We start from the raw sequence: 19,085 nt of genomic DNA, 5'->3' as shown, positions 1-19,085 counted from the left end.
TGTAGCAAGGATGAATCCGTCAGTGAAGTTATTTTTTCAAATCACAACCTAAAGATTAATTAGTAATTTGGTTCTTGGGACATTAAGTGCATGAGAAAAGAGATAAAGATCCACAGTGTCTGAGAGGTAAAGCTGGTGCTTGGCTAAGTAGGTTGCAGCTTCTCATGCAGAATAAGAATATTTGCCTTACTATATATTCTGTAACTCACGTCACCAAGAAAAGATTTCTTTTCAAATATTTTTAGGCAAAACGTATAGATTCTGAGGGCCAAAGTGTGACAAGTAGTGCTATAATTAAATGAATTAGAAAGTTTACTGGTCTAATTGTTGCCCTTGGTGTTATCCATGTAAGAAATCTATCCATAAAAACTAGGTGAAATAGCTTCAGGGGGTCGGAAAGGGGGCTATTCTTGGTTCAATAAAACTATGTCATATAACTAATTTCTAGATAGGAAGTACCTTCATTTTGATCTGAAAAATGAAAAGAAGCAAAATCTCAGGACATTCTGTCCAGCATCGTCACTGTGGAATCTTTTCACTGAGAGAAATGAAAACCTCTTTCCAGATTTGAATACTTGGATGTCTAAACCTTTTTTTGTTGTTGTTAAAACCTACCTCCTGCACTTGAGTTTACTTTATAATCCTCCTGTGATGGTGAAAAAGAACCATTGGACTTAATGGTAAAGACAAACGTCACCTTGTAAATTATAAGGCCTAGTTGTGGGACCCCAGACAAGTGACTACAGTATTCATAAAGGTTTCTTATCTACAAAATACTTGCACTATTTACCTCAGTTTTATGTATAAAGTGCTTTGGCAGCACTAAAGCTCCAAAAACATGATTTATAAACCATAAAACACCATATAAATGAACTAATTCACCCAAATATTGCTTTTTTCTGATTCAACCTGAAATTATTTGTTTAGGAGTTGACATAATTTCAGGGTCTTTTTAAAAAGTCATGTTCATAATATAAGTACAAAGACAGAATCTACCCATAAACCTCAGTAAAACGTGGATTTAGCAAATTTTATATTGAGGAGGGAAGGAAAATGACTCATGCTCTTCAACTAAATGAGCAATGCTAATAAATTACAATTAATCTAGCAGTTAAAAGAAAGCACATGTGAGCTTGAAGTATAGAAAAAAAGAAATTAGTTACCCCCAAATAAAATTATCTGTAAAGTTTTCATATCAAATGTGTGAAACCACAATGATAAATTGAGGGAAAGTACAGAGAGACTCCCTGAATTTTCTAAAAACTTAATTTTTTTTGTTTGTTTCTTGTAATTTCCTAAACAGGAAAGAGTTTAGAAAGATTTTCAACAAAGTTATCTGTTTGTGTAAACTTTCAGGTAACCAATTAAATTTCACTATATTAAATTACCATTGTAAGCTCCATAACCTAACTACCTATCAGTGACTGACTTAGTACCTGTTGACTTAAAACTTTCAGTTTTCAACTTAGTGGATTTGTTAAGGAAGCTATCTCTGACATTTATGCAATAAGAATTACCAATCATCATGTTAATCATAATTTTGACTTTATTACTGTACAAGTTCACACAAAACATACACAATCTGTTCCTGCTAAGGCAGAGTTGTTATTAAATTATTTTCATTTTGTTTTCTGACCTAGGAAAGTGATAGGAGGAGGAACATCAGCAGCTTAATTTTCTGTACTTTACATTATATGAAAACTGTTATCACCATTTATAACACAGGCTAATTAATTACACTATAATTGACATGCTAGACTGCCAAATCTACAAAAATCACAATGTTTACATTTAGACAAATATGTCACAATAGCAGAGAAAACGCACTGTTAAACACCACAAAAGCTAGTGCATATAGTTAGCTATATACTATCAGAGATCATTTATGCATATCACAATTGTGCAAAAATACTGTTTTCATATCATAGGATAAATAAAAAAGTAATCACAAAAAAGGAAATCAAGAGACAAGTTGTAAAAACATTTCCACAAAAGCAATGCTTTTCTGTAAGAAATTTTGCCTGTGACTGTCATCGTTGACCATGAATAACCAAGTGTAAGCTTTCTCAAATAACTTGGTTGATCCATGGAAAAATATTTACCATAAATGAAAATCAGACTTGCTAAAATACAAAAACTAACATAATTCCATAATTATTACTGTTGTTTATAAAGAAAATCTTATGAGTCTTGAAAACCCAACTCCTTAACTTGTTGAAAGAAATATGGCACTCATCCATTATGTTGGGATAGCAATTCAATGCAATTAAATTTATATTCACTCTTATTCTAGTTTGGGTTTTTTTTTTGTTTTGGATGAATATATATCTTTATCTTATGACTAGTTTGTTCCATCGGAAAGAAGTTATTTTCCTATTCTTCTATGCTATGAATAGCTATTAGTTCTTAACAAGTGCTGATTGGGTTGATGGGCTGAAACAATTTGTTGCAATTTAGATGGTATCACTGATCATTTAAAACATATGAATCCTTAAAACAGTGGCATGTATAAACCTGTTGGTAAATTGATAATTTTGGGTATTGAAAATAGTAGAATGAATAGGACCTTCCTAAAAGAAAAAAATTAGTGACTAATTAAAATTATTTTTGTCGCATCTTGCTGAACACAATTTTGTGCTGAACACAATACATATTCCAATGGAAAGGATTAGAGAAAATGTATAAGTAGCAAGCAAAGAAAAAGGAAACAATCAATTTTAAAAAAATTATGAATATGGAGAAGAAAGTCTCCCACATCTGGTAAATGTAAAACAGTTTTCCAAACCTGATCAGTTTCCAGTAAGTAGCCTACTATTAGTCTATCTTTATTGTCTGAGGTTAAAAGTACATTTTTCTGCACAACCAAGTATTACAATTAGAATCTTTTTTTCTTTGGTTATTTTGCCTTTAGCCCAATGTGGTTTGGAGAAAGATAATTTTTTCTAAACTTATTCCAAAGAAAGCAACAACTGTTTCTTGAAATATTGTGTTGTGCTCTAATTCAATTTCTAATTAATATACTATTCTAAAAAAATTCTGGTTTCATAGCCCAAGGAAAAACCCCCCTTCCTCAGCTCTCCCAAGACATTTTGTTTTTACAACTCTAATATAATTATCATGTAATAATATTGCATATTATACTTATCTGCCATATTCCCAGCACCTACTACAGTTCTGCCCGCAGAGAAGGTGCTTAGTAAATAATGACTTAAATTGAACTGATATATCACTGACTCTAGTCACTTCCGATAATTTTTAAGACGACTGCCAAACAATTACTAAAGTATTACCACTGAGATTAGTAGTTAATGTTTAGTCAAAAATTTTTCATAGCTCCCCTCTGTCTATTGAATAAAGTACAAATGTCTGATATTTAAGGCCTTCTACAATCAGGCCTCTTAATGACCTTTTCGACCCTCTCTCTCACTCGTACATGTACTCCACAATCCAATCAAAACAGTTTTTTCCCATTTTTTGAACAGGACTTCCCTTGCTCTATCACTGCTTACTGCCCTTTATTTCCATCATCAGTCAACATCATATCTATCCTTCAACTTCCAGCTCCAGTATTACTATGATCACTTTCACCCAACATAATCTTAACAATCTCTGTACTTTGAATCACTCTTACAGAGCTATGACATTTTTGCCTCATAATTTAAACATGACCAAATCTTATCTCCCTCCATAGGTTATATCTTTTTTAGCCATATCTAACTCTTTATGGCTCCATTTGGGGTTTTCTAGTCAAATACAATGGAGTAATTTGCTATTTCCTTTGCTGATTCATTTTACAGACAAGGAAACTAAGGAAAATAGTGATTTGTCCATGGTAACACAGCTACTAAGTGTGTGAAGCCAGATCCAAACTCAAGAAGGTAAGTCTTGCTGACTTCAGGGCTGGCATTCTATCCACTGTGCCACCTAGTTGACCTAGTTGACCAGAATGTTATCTACTTTCAGGGAGAAATCAGAATCCTATAGAATAGTGCCTACCACGATGCACTGCACAAAGAACGAGCTCCATAATCATCTCTTGGATGAATGTACCAAAACAAAATCCAAGTCTCTTTCTCAATTCTCAGTCTAATACTTTTTAAAAATACTATAAATTTCCTAGCACTACCTCGCCAAAAACAGTCCCCTTTCTTGTAGCAAAAGTATAATTAAGCAAAGCAAACCAACATAGCTAATCTTTCCACTTTACCAGTGTCCTTTAATTTTACCTAAGGGTGTCATACAATTCAGTATTTCCCACTAACCTGAGAAGCCATAAAACAGACATAAACTAATTGGCATTCTTTATATTGATCACAATCAATAAAATAAATTTGCAAAAGAGGAGACAGATGAAGTCAAAGTGTAAATTTAGTGGGGAGAAGTGTTTCTTTCCAAAGTTAGAAATGGCATTAAACCAAATTTTCACTATAACTTGTAAATAAATCTCCTGATACCCTGGGCATGTGATTTCATTGACAATTGCATAAACTTTTTCATGATCTCATTTCATAGTTTTCTAAAAACTGAAAAAGAACTTCCAAAATAATATTTGAAAAATTGACAAATCCAGGTTTATTTCTCTCACTCTATTTCTCCTCATCAGCACTTTTTAGAAAGGGCAGTACAATGTGACTTTCTGGCTAAGGATTCCCTGAAATATATACCCAGTTAAAGGTGAAGACTAACGGTTTACACAAACCAGAATGAAAAAGCCTCTAAATGGTATACAATTGTGTAAAGTTAAAATCATGGCAAAAATCAACCAATCTTACTCTTTACTTAATTATCATGAGTCTAGAAAAGAGCCAGGAAAAAAGTAAAATAAAAACATACTAAAACAGTATTGCTATGTGTAGACGAGTCACCTATTCACCACCACAATTTATGACCAAATTCATTGTTCTTACATCTCCAAATAACATTCATTTTTTTTCCTTTCTGGTGTTAATGTGTTTCTGTAAAATATAACACTATTTTAATCCAAGGAAAAAGATTTGGTTAGCTTTTAAGAAAATAAACATCAATTATAAAGAGTTCTAAATTACAACATACTTTCCCAAAACAACATACTTTCAAATTCTCCATAATCATTAGTACTTGTGATTGCTCCATTATCACCCAGAACATATATGACTTTAATTGGGCAATACAGCTTAAAATGAATTTTGGGATACCTTTTTATATTTAATCTTAGTATCTAAAAAATATCAACATGACCATTTTAGTCTAAGAAATATTAAGAGTGGCACAGTGATAGGCTAGAAACATTACTACATCCACATACAGTATTTGTTTAGTAACCTAACAACTAAGATAGTTTTTATATATATGAAGACTGAGAATATGTAACCCCAAAGAGCTTTAAACAGTGAAACATCTCAAATGTACAATCATCAGCTGAGAGATTCTTAATGGTCTCCTTGTAAGTTTATTTGCCTAACCAATAGGATACTCAATAAGAATGAAAAAAGGCGCAGCACTGGCCTCACTAATTAAACCAAATAAATGCATGTAACTTGTTGCTAACAATCCTAAGTCTACCTTTGCTTAACATAACACAAATGTATGGCAAAGAACACATCTTAATAAGGTTAAGTGGCATTGAAAAAACCTCAGAAAAATATATTTCCTGATTAAACTTTTTATGAATGAGGAGAAGAAGTTATTTCTACCATAAATTAGAAGTGAGAAAAATTTCCTAATGAAATGACTGTTTCATAAAGTCTACATATATACTTTATGTGTACACAGTGAGCAAATGGATTTTCTATTCTATCTACATATAGTAATTTTTGCAGTAAATAAAAGCTGAGGTAATTTTTTCTGGATCTATACACAGATATTTGTGTGGAGGGTTGCAATATTTCAATAAATATCACATGATAAATACTACACACTAACTTTTTTTAGTTTTATTTTAAAACATTTTAACTCTTCAGAAAAAAGGAAAAAACTAAATAGCAACAAATTTTTAAACACATATCTGTATAGGTATAATTAAAATAACTGATACTTAAATAGTGATTATAAGTTTGCAAAATAATTTTTATATATTATTTCATTTAAGGCCTCACAACAATAGTGTGAGGTAGGTACAAAAGGTAGTAGTATCACCATTTTATAGGAAAGGAAACAAGCTAAAAGATATTATTAAATGATTTGCCTATGGATACACTGTTAGTAGGTGTGAGAGATTGGGTCTGAAATTTTTCTCACTTTTAAATTTAGCACTCTCCCTACAATACCACACTTTCTAAAAAATATTTGCATGGGCTAATTTCATGTTATATTTTTCTTGAGTTTTTCAGCAATATGTGATGATAAATGAATTTGATTTTACTTTCATTTCCTGGCATGAAAAAAACAAACTGTTGGCTGTCCCTCGCTCATGACAACAAGTAATGCCAACAAATCCAGATTACATAGTTTTTTTATGCCCATAAACAGGACTAATAAAAGCAAAGGAGCTAATCACTAGCACCAGTAAGATAGTTTTGTAATGACAAAAAACAACAACAAAAAACCTAAATTTTTCTTTAAAAAAAAAAAAGACCATAAACTCATTCCAGATAACTGCCCATTACATACACATGTTTAAAGCTAGTACAGATCATAATGTTAATATGTGTATTCCATATGCACAAAGCATATATTTACATGATTAAATAACTGGTGCTAAAGTCTAAGGCACCATACCAAAACATCAAGCAAAAATAAAACCTGGGTTCTTGAAACATGAAAAGGAATGAAAAATAAATTAATTCATGGAATATTATTTCCAGTGATCTTAGAAATCTGACAAATATATACTAATTCCAAAATCACATAAAAACAATACTGGAAGACCCTTACTCATCCATTTCTTCATAATATAGACACAGGAATCTTAAACAATATGCAATCATCTGGTTTATATGCAACAAAAATGAAGCCATTAATGGGAAATGGGGTATCCCATAATGGTCACTGGCCATTAACATATATATATAAATAGGAGTTAGGCTGCATGCCACAAAGATTATAGGCAATTCACTTCAGGTCTCCATCTGCTTCTCCATCCCCTTGAATTGATTTTTTGATACGAAGTAACATAGTAGTAAGCCACTGATCCAAGCGAGATATTGAATCAAATTCTTTAACCTATTATACAGGAAATAAAAGAAGGAATAAAAATGATGCAAATTTAAAACAAAGACAAAATATACATTCTACATAGAATTCTAATATATAATACTTAATCTATTCATTCAAAAAAGAGTGCATTAAGAATGCATCTAGACAAAATAATCAGACAAGATCAAGGTCCTCAATACATGCCAGAAGAGTGTCATCTCTGTCAAGTTCTAGCATGCTGGAAAGTTTCAAGTACAGCCGTAATGACAAAGCATATCATAAGTAGGTTGGCCACTAAATGGTGAACTTTTGAATAGACAAAACATGAAATAAAAGCAAAAAATTAAATCTTAATCCTGTTAGGCTCCATTTACCTCTACAATGATGGTCTTCTAAATTATTCCAGAAGGTGCTCATTTGTTTATGTAGAGAGTGCTATTAGTTTTAGATTGTCTATAACCATCAAATTAAATGCATATTCTTAATAAGAGACCCATGTCAATCACTAAGTGGATATACCCCTGGGGAAACTGAAATTTATTAATAGTAACATTCTCACTCTCAATGAAACCAAAAGTAAACAAATACAGGGCTTCCTAGATTCTAATACCTTAAACTTAAAAGACTTCTAGGCCACTCTGTAAATGACTGGGAAAGTGAGATGCTTTTTTCAGATAGGAATTATAAATACATCTAAGTACAGATCAAATAAGTTATAAAATGTATTCTGTCATTAGAAAGGGGAAGGTGGATATATCTCTGACAACAATTGGTCTTGGCTCCACAAGATTCCTTGTAATGTGTTCTTATGACATGGAGATGGCTCAGGGTTGTTGAAGATTCTAACAGTGGAAACATGTTGGCAGATACCAGGAAATTTATAAAGGTTTTTTGTATGGCTGTATGTTTTTTGTATGACTGCAAACTATTCCTGAGACCTGAGGACCAGCCTACAAATTTTAAAGGATAATCTCCAGTTACCACCAAATTTTAAATATTTTTGGCCACAGAAACCATTTGTGAAAGCAAGAAAAGCTCGCAATTTTTGATGAACAAAGCATACTGAAGTACAGAAGGACCTCTGTATCCAGATAAGTTTCAAGACCCACCATAGATGGCTGAAACTACAGACAGAAGCAAAATCCTGATGATCCCCATGTATATATCTTCTTTCTTCCCCACTTTTGCCCTTGGCTTGGTGATCCCAGCCCTCCATCTCCAGCCCCGCAAAACAAAAAGTAAAAAAAAAAGTGAAAATGGAAGCATTGTTGTCTCAGGTGGACTTCCAACACTTTGTGATGATCATGGATAACTGAAAACACAGAGTAAAACTACAGATATAAGGGGGCCCTACTGTACATACTAATTATCTAGGGGTAATCTGAATATTACAATAAACTCTAGTATTTGATGAGATCAATTTGTTTTCTAGCTTAATAGAATATTTGATGAATCTATAATGAAATCAATTGAGGCATATCTAGTGGTATCTATATCTATCTATCTATCTATCTATCTATCTATCTATCTATCTATCTATCTATCTATCTATCTATCTATCTATCTTATCCACAGCACTTTCATACCTCCTTTCTACTACCTCTCTTCCAATATAAGCATCAGCCCTTGAAACAAGAGTGGGCATTACACTTACTCTTAATTCTGATATTATTTATAATTGTTTTAATTTACATTAAACAGGGACTGAGTATAGTAATCTCCTAGTTTTCATTTCTTTACTTTCCTTCAGTTTGTAAAAGTCTTTCCACTTTTTTTGTATCCCTAATATTCACATCTTTTCATCAACAATTCAACATCTATTATATGCCAAATATTTTCTGTCACCTCCTTAGGTAATTCCCAGTCTCAGGATTACTAGGTCAAAGAATATGAAGCATTTAGTAGCTTTTCCCACAAAACTCCAAATTATTTTCCAAATTGATGCCTACAAAAGTATATCAGAATGCCTGGCTTCCCAGAGCCAGTCAAAAAATTACCATTTCTGCCTTAATTTCTTTGCCAATGTGGTAAATATGAGGTGGAAAACTCAAAAGCTTTTCTGATTTAGAATAGGGTTTTTTATTAAAATTCTGTTTAAATACCACCTACTCTAGAGAGCCTTTTTAAAAAAAATCTTCCTATTTAGCACCAGCTTCCTTCCAAATCTATCCTGTATTTACTTTGTGTGGAGGTGGCTCTAATATAATGGATAGGGTCTTTGCAGTAGAAAGACCTGGCTTAAGGTTCCACCTCTGACAATACTGTGTGACACAGGACAAGTCATATAACCTCTCAGTTCTCTAAGGAGTGGGAGTTTACTTTTTGAGAGCTCCTCAGATCAATGAAATTACATGTTTGGTCCCTATCTGATTATATATATATACACTTTCATAGATTCTTAATATATCTATTCATGTTATCTCTAGTAAGAGAATGTGAGCTTCTTGAAAGCAATGATTCATTTTTGTCTTCATATCCCCTTAACCCAGTCCTGTATCTGGCATATAATAGGTGCTCAATGAATGTTTCCTCATTGATAAATTTGCATTTCTTTTTCTCTCTAGTGTTTTAAAGCATTTTTCACAAGGATGTCAATAGTTTACACTTTTGCAAACTAACTGAGAACACTTGTTTATTGGTGAATGGCTATTATATATCTATATTTGTTCTATACGTATGTCACACTTTTATTTTTTACTAATCTTATTTTTTAATTATTTTTTACTTTCCCCCAATTACATGTAAAAACAATTTTTAACATTAAAAAATTTTTTTTGAGTTCTAAATATCATACTTTTATCAGAGATGGGGAAGGGAGGGGAGATGAGGAGAGGGGAGGAAAAAGACAATCTTAAGGAGTCGTTCTGCCTGGCTTTAACTGGGTAAAAAAAGCTCTCCCTGACTAGAGCTAAGATAGTAGGTAAGATAGAGGTAAGATAGTAGGTTTGATAAAAGCTTTTCATAGAATTTCTCTACAATCTCATCCTCTCCATAAGTTAGTGTGTAAGACATAATTATCTTCTTGGTATTTTCTTCACTCTGTCTCATCATGTGCACTTCAATGAGAGATAAGCAAATGTCAAATGAAATTATGTTTTTTGGTCCTTTTGGAAATACAGTAAAATCAACTGTAACAATTTATTTGCCTCATTAAGAATTTGTGAGATATTCTTCCATTTAACTGCAATTTCCTTTAATCTTTTGATTTCATTTATAGCAAGAATGTCAGTATTGACATGAATCCATTCCTTACTTGCCATTTAATGAGTAAGAATGATACTTTAGATTAGCAACACTTAAGTTAATGTTTATAAACAAACTAAAACTGCATTTTTCTTAGTAATCTTTGCTGCTTTACTACTATAACTGCAGAAGCAGACAGAGGTTAAAAAAGGACTGAGTAAATTTAAAAAAATTTTCATGGGTTGCCATGGTCAAAGAATTCATTATCAAGTAGTTACCCTGGTGGTAAAGAACTTCTTCCTTATAAGTTAGGTTGTTTCTCAAATAGCAGACTTAGTCATAGTCTTTTGCTAAGATTGCATTTTAAGCCTTTCTAGCTTGGTAGGATGTAAGTAAAACTAGAGATTGTTGCACTCTGTTGGCATCACCCTAAACAACCATGGGGTCACTTCCATGCTATAAATGACATATCACATTTGGCAAAAACAATAGCCATACAATGTGAGAACACTGTTTGGGAAAATGTAGACACATGAAAAAAATAATGCAAGTCAAATCTTCAAAAACTTCTACTATAGTTATGAAGGCGTAAAAAGCTATGTACCACTTACCGCTTCCGTATAAGCTTCACTGTTCTGTTCCTCATGAGCTTCTAGCAGTTTCTGGCAATATAAAAATAAAGGCAAAAAGTACTGTGTTATCCCAGAATACAAAATAAGGAAACTCTGGGTTCTAGGTTGGTGTTTCCTAGTATCAAGCAACTTTTCTGGACCTCAGTTCTTTGATCTATGACATGAAGGGACAATACTAAGTAATCTTAGAGGCTGGTTCTTGGAAGAGTCTCCATATGCCAACACTGGCAGCCTAACTCCTTTTTTTGTGACCAAATCATAAAGATACATGTTTGTTTCTTGAATTGGAGTATCTAAAGAATTTAATGTTTCTTGCCATTTCTTAAATACTCTCAGATAATGTCAACATCCCCATAATTTTGAAAACAGTTCTTCAGTAAATCTGCAAAAACAATATTTGGGTCTTGTTTCCTGTGTTTTCATTTTCTAATGTTTTAGGAGTTCGTGAAGATTTTGCTTGACTACATCATGGCCAGCAAAAAAATGCCTATGAAAGTAGCAAGTACCAAGTCTCAAACAATCTAGCAAATTCCACATTCCACAAGTTAAGACCCTTTGACACTAAAAGATCAATTTAGGTGCTATCTCAAAGAAAAAATGTATATTCTCTTAAGTGGGTATTATACATATGCACATTTTAAAGGTTGTTTACTTGGGAGGAATGTGGGTACATTAAAGAGAACTCCAGTTCAAAATCTGTCTCAACAATTACAAGCTAAGAAACTCTAAGCAAATTACCTAATCTCTTTAAGTCTGATCCCTCATCTGTAAAAACTGGAATAATAATTAAGTAACTTGATCAATGGATTACTTTGAGGATCATATGAAATAAACTGTTTTATGCTTTAAAGTAATATACTATGTAAGCTATTATTATTGTTTTTTGAAGTCAATTTTACTTACTTTTAATAATTTGCATTCTCTTGAGTCAGTAAATGCTGGAAACATTTCTTCATATTTTTCAAGTGCAAGCTAAAAAAAGAAAGATTATTTTATGCCCTGGTCACTGCTTTTATTATGAAATTTAATTCTGTAATATTTTCCACTCTTTAAGAAACATTACAAAACCTAATAATTAACTGATATGACATGTTTGTCTTTTATAATATGACCTTGGAAAATATATAAAAACAAGAAGTCCTGAAAGAAGGATGAATGTAAGCTTATAAAAAATAAACTTGAAAATTCTCAAGCTAAATAATTTTTCCTCATCTCTCAGACATGCAAAACTGAAGGGGAATCACTTAGCTGCAATGTCTGTCCTCTATTCTTTTAGCTTTGACCATAAAAAGAGAAAGCATTAAAGGTTCTTTCTTATAGTACAATTGTGTTGTCAAACTCAAATATAAATAGATTTCTGAGGGTTGAATGCTGATTAGAAAACCATAAATTAACACTATATAATAGTATTTTTTCAGTATTATATTTTTATTTCTTTTGTTAAGTCTTTTCCAATTACTTTTTAATCTCGTTCTTGTCCCATTCTAGAGTACACCCCTGCAGTACAGGAACAAAATGAACTGTATTTAACATGGTATTTGAATTTAGAAGAGAGGGATACTTCTCATATAGCTTACTTATTTTTGCTTCCCAAATAAGAGCTAGTACAAACTTGCCTAAAAGTTTTGTTCTGACATTCTATTATCAACAAATTCCTTTTCTTTCTTATTGATTCCCCTCTTCCAATTTTTCCCAATTTTCATTCTCCATCAAATTCAAATATAGTGATTAAGCAGTTGTTGAGTGCTTGTCAGGTTTCATGAAGTGGGGATCTATTCCAGTTCTGTTTTGTTCCCTGCTAAAGTTCTGGTTTACACATAATAAAACCTTCCTTTATTTTGTATAGTCTAGACCAAAATGGAACTTATGACATCTAATTTTAGCAGTAATTTTTTATTTGTAATTTGTTCATAAGCATAGAAATTAGATATGCTAGTGAAAACAATGATTTTAGCATAGTTGAGATGGCAAAAAGTTTGTTTTAGTTGTTATAACAGATTAGAAAAATGTTCCTTTAAAACTACTCACCTTAGCATTCAATTCATCAACTATAAAGTGACAAAGGGCTGCTTTAAAGAAGTAATCTTTTGCACTGTACTTCAACAAAGGATTGTCCATAGTATTTGCCCCAACCTACTCAGAGAAATTAATTGGTTAGTAATATTGATATACCATAATCATACAAGAAGAAAAAAGTGAATATCTTTTACCTTAAAAGCAAGTCTACCTTTTACATTATCTAATATGCACTATTCATAGGCTCATAGGTCTATAGCAAGAAGGGACTTCAGAAACCCATTTCATTTCACAGAATAGGAAATAGAGGACCATTTGCCCAAAGTGACTTGCCCAAAGTCACACAGGCTTTCTGACTCTACTAAATTTTGAAAACTCTTTAACTAGGTAATCTTTGTTCCCTAGTCTAGTATAATAAAATATTACTAGACAGAGACCAATATCACTGATTTGTAGCAAAAAAAATAAGCAATGAAACTTCATATAATTCAATAAGCATTCCTGAAATGGAAGAATCTATAATTAATTTTAAAAGGACCTGGAAAGGCTTATTGTATAAAGTGATGCCTATAAATGTACTAACCTGCTCATAGATTTCAATTGCCTTCTGATATTGTTCTAGTTGAGCTGCATATGCTGCCACCTTCAGAAGACACTTGTTGGCTGAACTGAAAAATCAAAAATCAGAGAGTTAAAGATAGATAACATCCCCAAAAGGAAAAAAAAAGAGTATGTTAAAATGATTTATCCTTATGAAAATGTTTTAATTCAACTTATAAAACTGACCAAAATATGAACATCTGCACATGCATCAAAAAACACATTTTCAAAGGAAACTTGCCTGTTTGATTCTTCTCCTTTATAATAGTCAGCTGATTGCTCATAATGTGCAATAGCCTGAAAGCAAAACAAATATACTTTCCTATTAAAGATCAATGTTAAATCATGACATTTTTTAAACATTCTACCTAAAGGCAAGCAGTAAGGTGGCTCAGTGTATAGAGATCCAGGCCTGGAGATAAAAGGTCCTGGGTTCAAATTTGACTTCAGTCACTTCCTAGCTGTGTGACTTTGGGCAAATCACTTAACCACCATTAGAACTAATATTTAGTATCAGTTCTAAGACAAGGTAAGGGATTTTATTTTTTTAAAAATTCCACCTTCCCCTAAGTTTATTTTTCAATATCTCCAATATCAAATCTCTTTTGATGTCTTACAATACTATCAATAAAATAATTAATATATTCTGGTCCCATTAAAAAAACAAAGTATATGTTATCATGGCAACACTACATTTTCTAGAAAGAAACATGTTTTATTAACATTTAAAAAAATGTTATATTGCTGCTTTTTGCTTTAACACCATTATTATTTAACAACATCAATGACTGCTCCCTCACCACCCCATATAACCAATCCTTTTATCCAAGAAAAAGTTAAGCAAAAGAAATACATAATACATGCAAAATCCTCTAATGAGAGATGACAGTATTTCATCATAGGTTCTTAGAACCAGGAATAGTCATTATATTTAATTTTAATTTTTAAAATATTTTTCCATGTTTACATGATTCATTTTCTTTTCCTTTCCTCTCCCCTCCCCACTCCTGGAGCCAACAATCAATTCCACTGGATTGTATATGTCCATATAAACATGTGATGAGTCATGTGTTTTTCTTCTGTGTTTCTGCATCCTCCACCACACACATACAGTTCTTTCTTTTGATGAGAATAGCATTCTTTCTCATAGGTCCTTCAGGATTGTCCTGAATCATTGTATTGCAAAAGTAGTAAGTCCATTACATTGGACAGTTCCATAATGTTTCACTTTCTGTGTACAATGTTTTATTTAGTTCTCCTCATTTCACTCTGCATCAGTTCATTGAGGTTCTTCCAATTCACATGGAAATCCTCCAGATCATCATTCTTTACAACACAAGTATTCCATCACCATCATGTACCATGATTTGTTCAGGCATTCTCCAAAAGAAGTCATTATATTTTATCTGAATTCTGACATATTTAAAGTGTTATTTTCAATTACAATATTGTGGTTACTGTAAAGTTTCTTTTAGTCCCACTTTCTTCATCTTATGCATCGGTTCAAACAAGTGTTTGCAGCTTACTGTTAGGGCCAATTCTAGAAAATGGAAATGGTTTGCTGGCCTATCTCAGAGATACAAGAAACATGAAATACTAAAGAAAATGACTTAACTGAATGCTAACTTATTTACTGCACCTACGTATTGAGGGAATTGGGATAGCACATGGTTAATTGTAAGAAATGAGTTAACCACACTGACTCCATCTTGTGACTCAATTCTGGAGCTAATTTAGTTCCTTTTCTCTTCGACTGTGGATCTAGTTCAATTTTTGTTTTGTTTTGTCCAACTTTATCCAATTGTGGAAACTGAGAGAAAATCTTATTGCATTATTTAAATCTAGTTCTCTGTGGCTGGGAAGGTGGATCACTTCTCTCTGTGTTTAGAGATTCTTAATTAAGGACCTAGGTTATACTAACCAGAAATTCAATTAGTCTGAAAAACTGATAGAAGTTTTGTCATAATTTTGTATCTCAAGCAAACCATCTATCTTATCTGAAACCATCTATCTCATTTGGCCCATATTAATTAATATTCTATTGTTTCCATGTCCCCCTTGTGACAGAGGCTGGCACTAAAGAAAAAGTGCCAGGCTGAACAGTTTGTGAAACTGATCACCTCGATGGGGGAGGGGCCCCAAGAGATTGGAATCTTGAGGAGGAGAAGACTCTGGCTGGTAGAGGAGTTGGTCTCTCTCAGTCTTGAGAAGCTGAAGGGAGAGGGTGAAAAAAATACTTTCTCCTTAGGGTTACCCACTTTTTTCCTGCTGGTGACTGGAAATCCTTCCCCCCCAACACTTCCCAATTGAAGGGACTTTCTGAAGAGAAACCCGAGCAGACTTTACTTCAGCTCCTGTTGCCCAGGGGTGAGTCAACCTGACTTTCTCTCAGGGGGCTCCCAAGGCCTTTTATTTTTTATTCCTTTTGTATTACCTGATTGAATTGATATTAAAAGTTATCTGTTCCCCAACTGTGAACAGAGTGAACAGATCAAGGGGAGGTCCTTCGGTCTTGAGTAGTGGGGGTGGGGGGGAAGGGAGGATGGACAAAAGCGAATCAGGGAGAGCAGCTTTAGCTAAGGAGGGAAGGCAGAAGGAGTAAAATCTTCAAAATCCCTCTCCTCTCTCTGAGCCAACCTTAAACATCAGCTGTCTCCCCTGAACCCTGCTTTGAGAAGGGGGAGGTCTCCATTTTTTCCCCATCTCTATACTGAAAGACTGACCCCTTCTGATTACAAATTAACCTCCAGTTATAATACACCCTGATTGTTTTGCATATTCTTGGGAGGAGGGGGACACTTATTTTTCTGATTTCAAGAGATTGTACCTGTTTGCTTTCTCTCTTCCCAATGGAAAAATCCTAATCTTTTATCCAATTACAAATCAGATTACCTAATGTTGTACTTAGGAAAAGGTCAAATTATCTATTTTTGTGAATGGTTTTATGTTTATTTTTTCTTTAAATATTTGAAGAAATTTTCTTATATATATGCATCTAGATGGGGGAATGGGGGAACTCATTCATGGCTTACCTAATTTTTCTGAGACCACACAGTTTAGATTCTCTATTTCTTTTTTTTGTTAATCTGGGAATTTTGTCTTTTTTAAAAATGCACTATTTAGTTTGTTTTCAATTTTGTTGCTATGTATTTGGATATATCATTTACTAGGAATTTTTATTTTTCCATCCTTTGTGAATATATTAATTCATTTTCATTATTGCAGCATTCTCTTATTTAACAAAAGTAACTAATCCATTGCTTATTTTAAAGATATTTTTTAAAATTCTCTTCATTTGCATCTTAATACTAAGGGAAAAATTAATTTGAAAAACTTTAAAAGTAAAATTGTTGGATTTTCACAAGTTTTACATAGGTCAGAAATGGAACATAGGCATATATTCTCATCTCTAAAAATAATTCACATTTTGTACATTGAGGTAAAACATAGGGACTCAATTACATGATCTATATTGTCCCTTTCAAATATAACAGTTTATAATTTCATTATCAAATAAACAAAAGTTTCAGAACACATCTAGACATAGAATTTGAGGAAAAGGCTGACTTCCTACTTATGAGGTTTGTTCCACCTGAGTGGCAGACAGTTCAGAACTTGCTTCAGTTTTCCTTTCCACAGTAGAGCCCTTTAGTTAATTGTTTACAACTCCTAGGTTTAAAATTTATTGACCATTTTGAGAATCTATTATAAATGTAACATTACAAACTAGTGATTAAATGTTTATATTTAATAGATTTTAAAATGCTACATAGATTAGTTATAAGTCATAAATGTATATAAAAATATATAGTCAATAAAAGACTATTTCAATATCTAAATCAAAGCAATATACTATAAGCAGAAAACCTATTATAGTCTGATTATCCTCCTCTGTACTAAAGATGTCATGAATTTCTAAGATTCAAAACAAACTGATTAATGTAATCCAAGCAGTCTTATAGAATATTGTCATATATAACAATACATATGAGTATTCAAAAGTACAGAGGCAAAAAGGTTTAGTGGGGAAAAATCTGGACCTGGTGTCCTAATTTTTGCACTAACTTTCCTGCATCTGTGACAATGAATTTAACCTTTTTTTTTTAAGTTCATTTCTCCATATTCAGAAAGGTCTTAATGATCCTTACTCTATGTACCTCGCAGAATTTCAATGAAAATTAAATAATACTATATGTAAAGATAGAGGCAGTATAGCATAGGCAATAAAAATTAGACCTGAAATCAATAAGAACTCAGCCCAAGTGCCAGCTGTGACACATACTAACTGTGACACTAAGCAAATCATTTATCTCTCCAGTAATTCTCTAAGACTCTTAGATGCTGAGAATGTGCTACTGCATTAGTAGAAAAGTATTTCCTAACTGGGCAAAGTTCCCTAAGTCAACAAAAATCACAGATCCAGGTCCTAACCCTATATGTAAAGCTCTTTGCAAACTATAGGTTGCTCTCATTATGTTCATCATTGACATGAACTTCTGATTTCAAGCTGGGAAAAGGAAAAATCTGTATCTCACTTTCTTCATCTGTAAAATGAGAGGGATGGACTAGTTAATGTTTAAGGTCTCCTTTTTAATTCTAAGTACTATAATTCTTACAAATGAAAATGGTCATAATGGCATTTGTTTGGAATTTTAAGACCCCAAAGCACTTGAGATAAAGACAAATAGGAAACCATCAAATCCAGTTAATTTATCTATTTCCTATTAAATGCAACAATGTTATAGTGAGTTTCACTGTGATTGAAAAATTCACAAAATTGATATGTATATAAAAATATCTAGCCTCCTCCTACTTTGCTAGTGTTTTTTATGTCTTCCTCACCCCCACAATACTTTATGATACAGTTACTCTTCTGATCACAATCCATCTCTTGACTGGTGGCCATGCTTTGAGTTCTCCCTTCCCCACCCCATCTATCTCCTCTGGCTTCCTTTGCTTTCAAGGCCAGCTAAAATCTCACCTTCTACAAGAAGTCCTTCACAATCTTCCTTAATGATTTTGTTTTTGTTTTGCTTTGTTTTTAAAACCCTTACCTTCCATCTTGGAATCAATACTGTGTATTAGTTTCAAGACAGAAGAGCAGTAAGGGCTAGGCAATAGGGGTTAAATGACTTGCCCAGGGTCACACAACTGAGAAGTGTCTGAGACCAGATTTGAACCTAGGACCTTCCATCTCTAGGTTTGGCTCTCAATCCACTGAGCTACCTAACTGCCCCCTCTTCCTTAATGTTAGTGCCTTCCCTATACTGATTCCCCCATTTGACCTAGTCTGTATTTACTTTGTACATAGCTGTTTGTATGTCATCACCTTCATTAAACTGGGAGCTCCATGAGTACAATGGGGATGGTATTTTGCCTTTTTTTGTATCCCTGGGGCTTAGCACGGTGACTGGCATGTAGTAGGCACTTAATGCTTGTTGACTGATTGTAGGCATAAATTTCTGGATAAATTCTTTTATATATAACTTAGGGTCCAGGACTCACAATATGGGAAAAGTAAAAGGAGGCAAAGAAGGCTGG

General features: G+C 32.9%; 1 protein-coding gene across 3 annotated transcripts in view; it reads right to left on the bottom strand.

Annotated features, from left to right (window-relative positions):
• Positions 1-1,528: 1,528 nt before the first annotated feature.
• The window catches only part of NAPB (NSF attachment protein beta), a 52,246-nt gene continuing 34,689 nt past the window's right edge, over positions 1,529-19,085 (bottom strand). For all 3 annotated transcript variants that reach the window (XM_001373901.3, XM_056813817.1, XM_056813818.1), the window contains 6 exons: positions 13,786-13,841; positions 13,528-13,612; positions 12,957-13,061; positions 11,832-11,900; positions 10,908-10,958; positions 1,529-7,140 (listed from right to left, as the gene is read on the bottom strand). In XM_001373901.3, the coding sequence (XP_001373938.1) occupies positions 7,030-7,140; positions 10,908-10,958; positions 11,832-11,900; positions 12,957-13,061; positions 13,528-13,612; positions 13,786-13,841 (477 nt within the window). In that variant the 3' untranslated portion in view covers positions 1,529-7,029. The remainder of the gene's footprint in view (positions 7,141-10,907; positions 10,959-11,831; positions 11,901-12,956; positions 13,062-13,527; positions 13,613-13,785; positions 13,842-19,085) is intronic.

The sequence above is a fragment of the Monodelphis domestica genome, chromosome 1, assembly GCF_027887165.1.
Source record: "Monodelphis domestica isolate mMonDom1 chromosome 1, mMonDom1.pri, whole genome shotgun sequence".
Lineage (NCBI taxonomy): Eukaryota > Metazoa > Chordata > Mammalia > Didelphimorphia > Didelphidae > Monodelphis > Monodelphis domestica.
The sequence above is the reverse complement of the archived record's forward strand: the minus strand, read 5'-3'. Positions and strand labels throughout refer to the sequence as shown.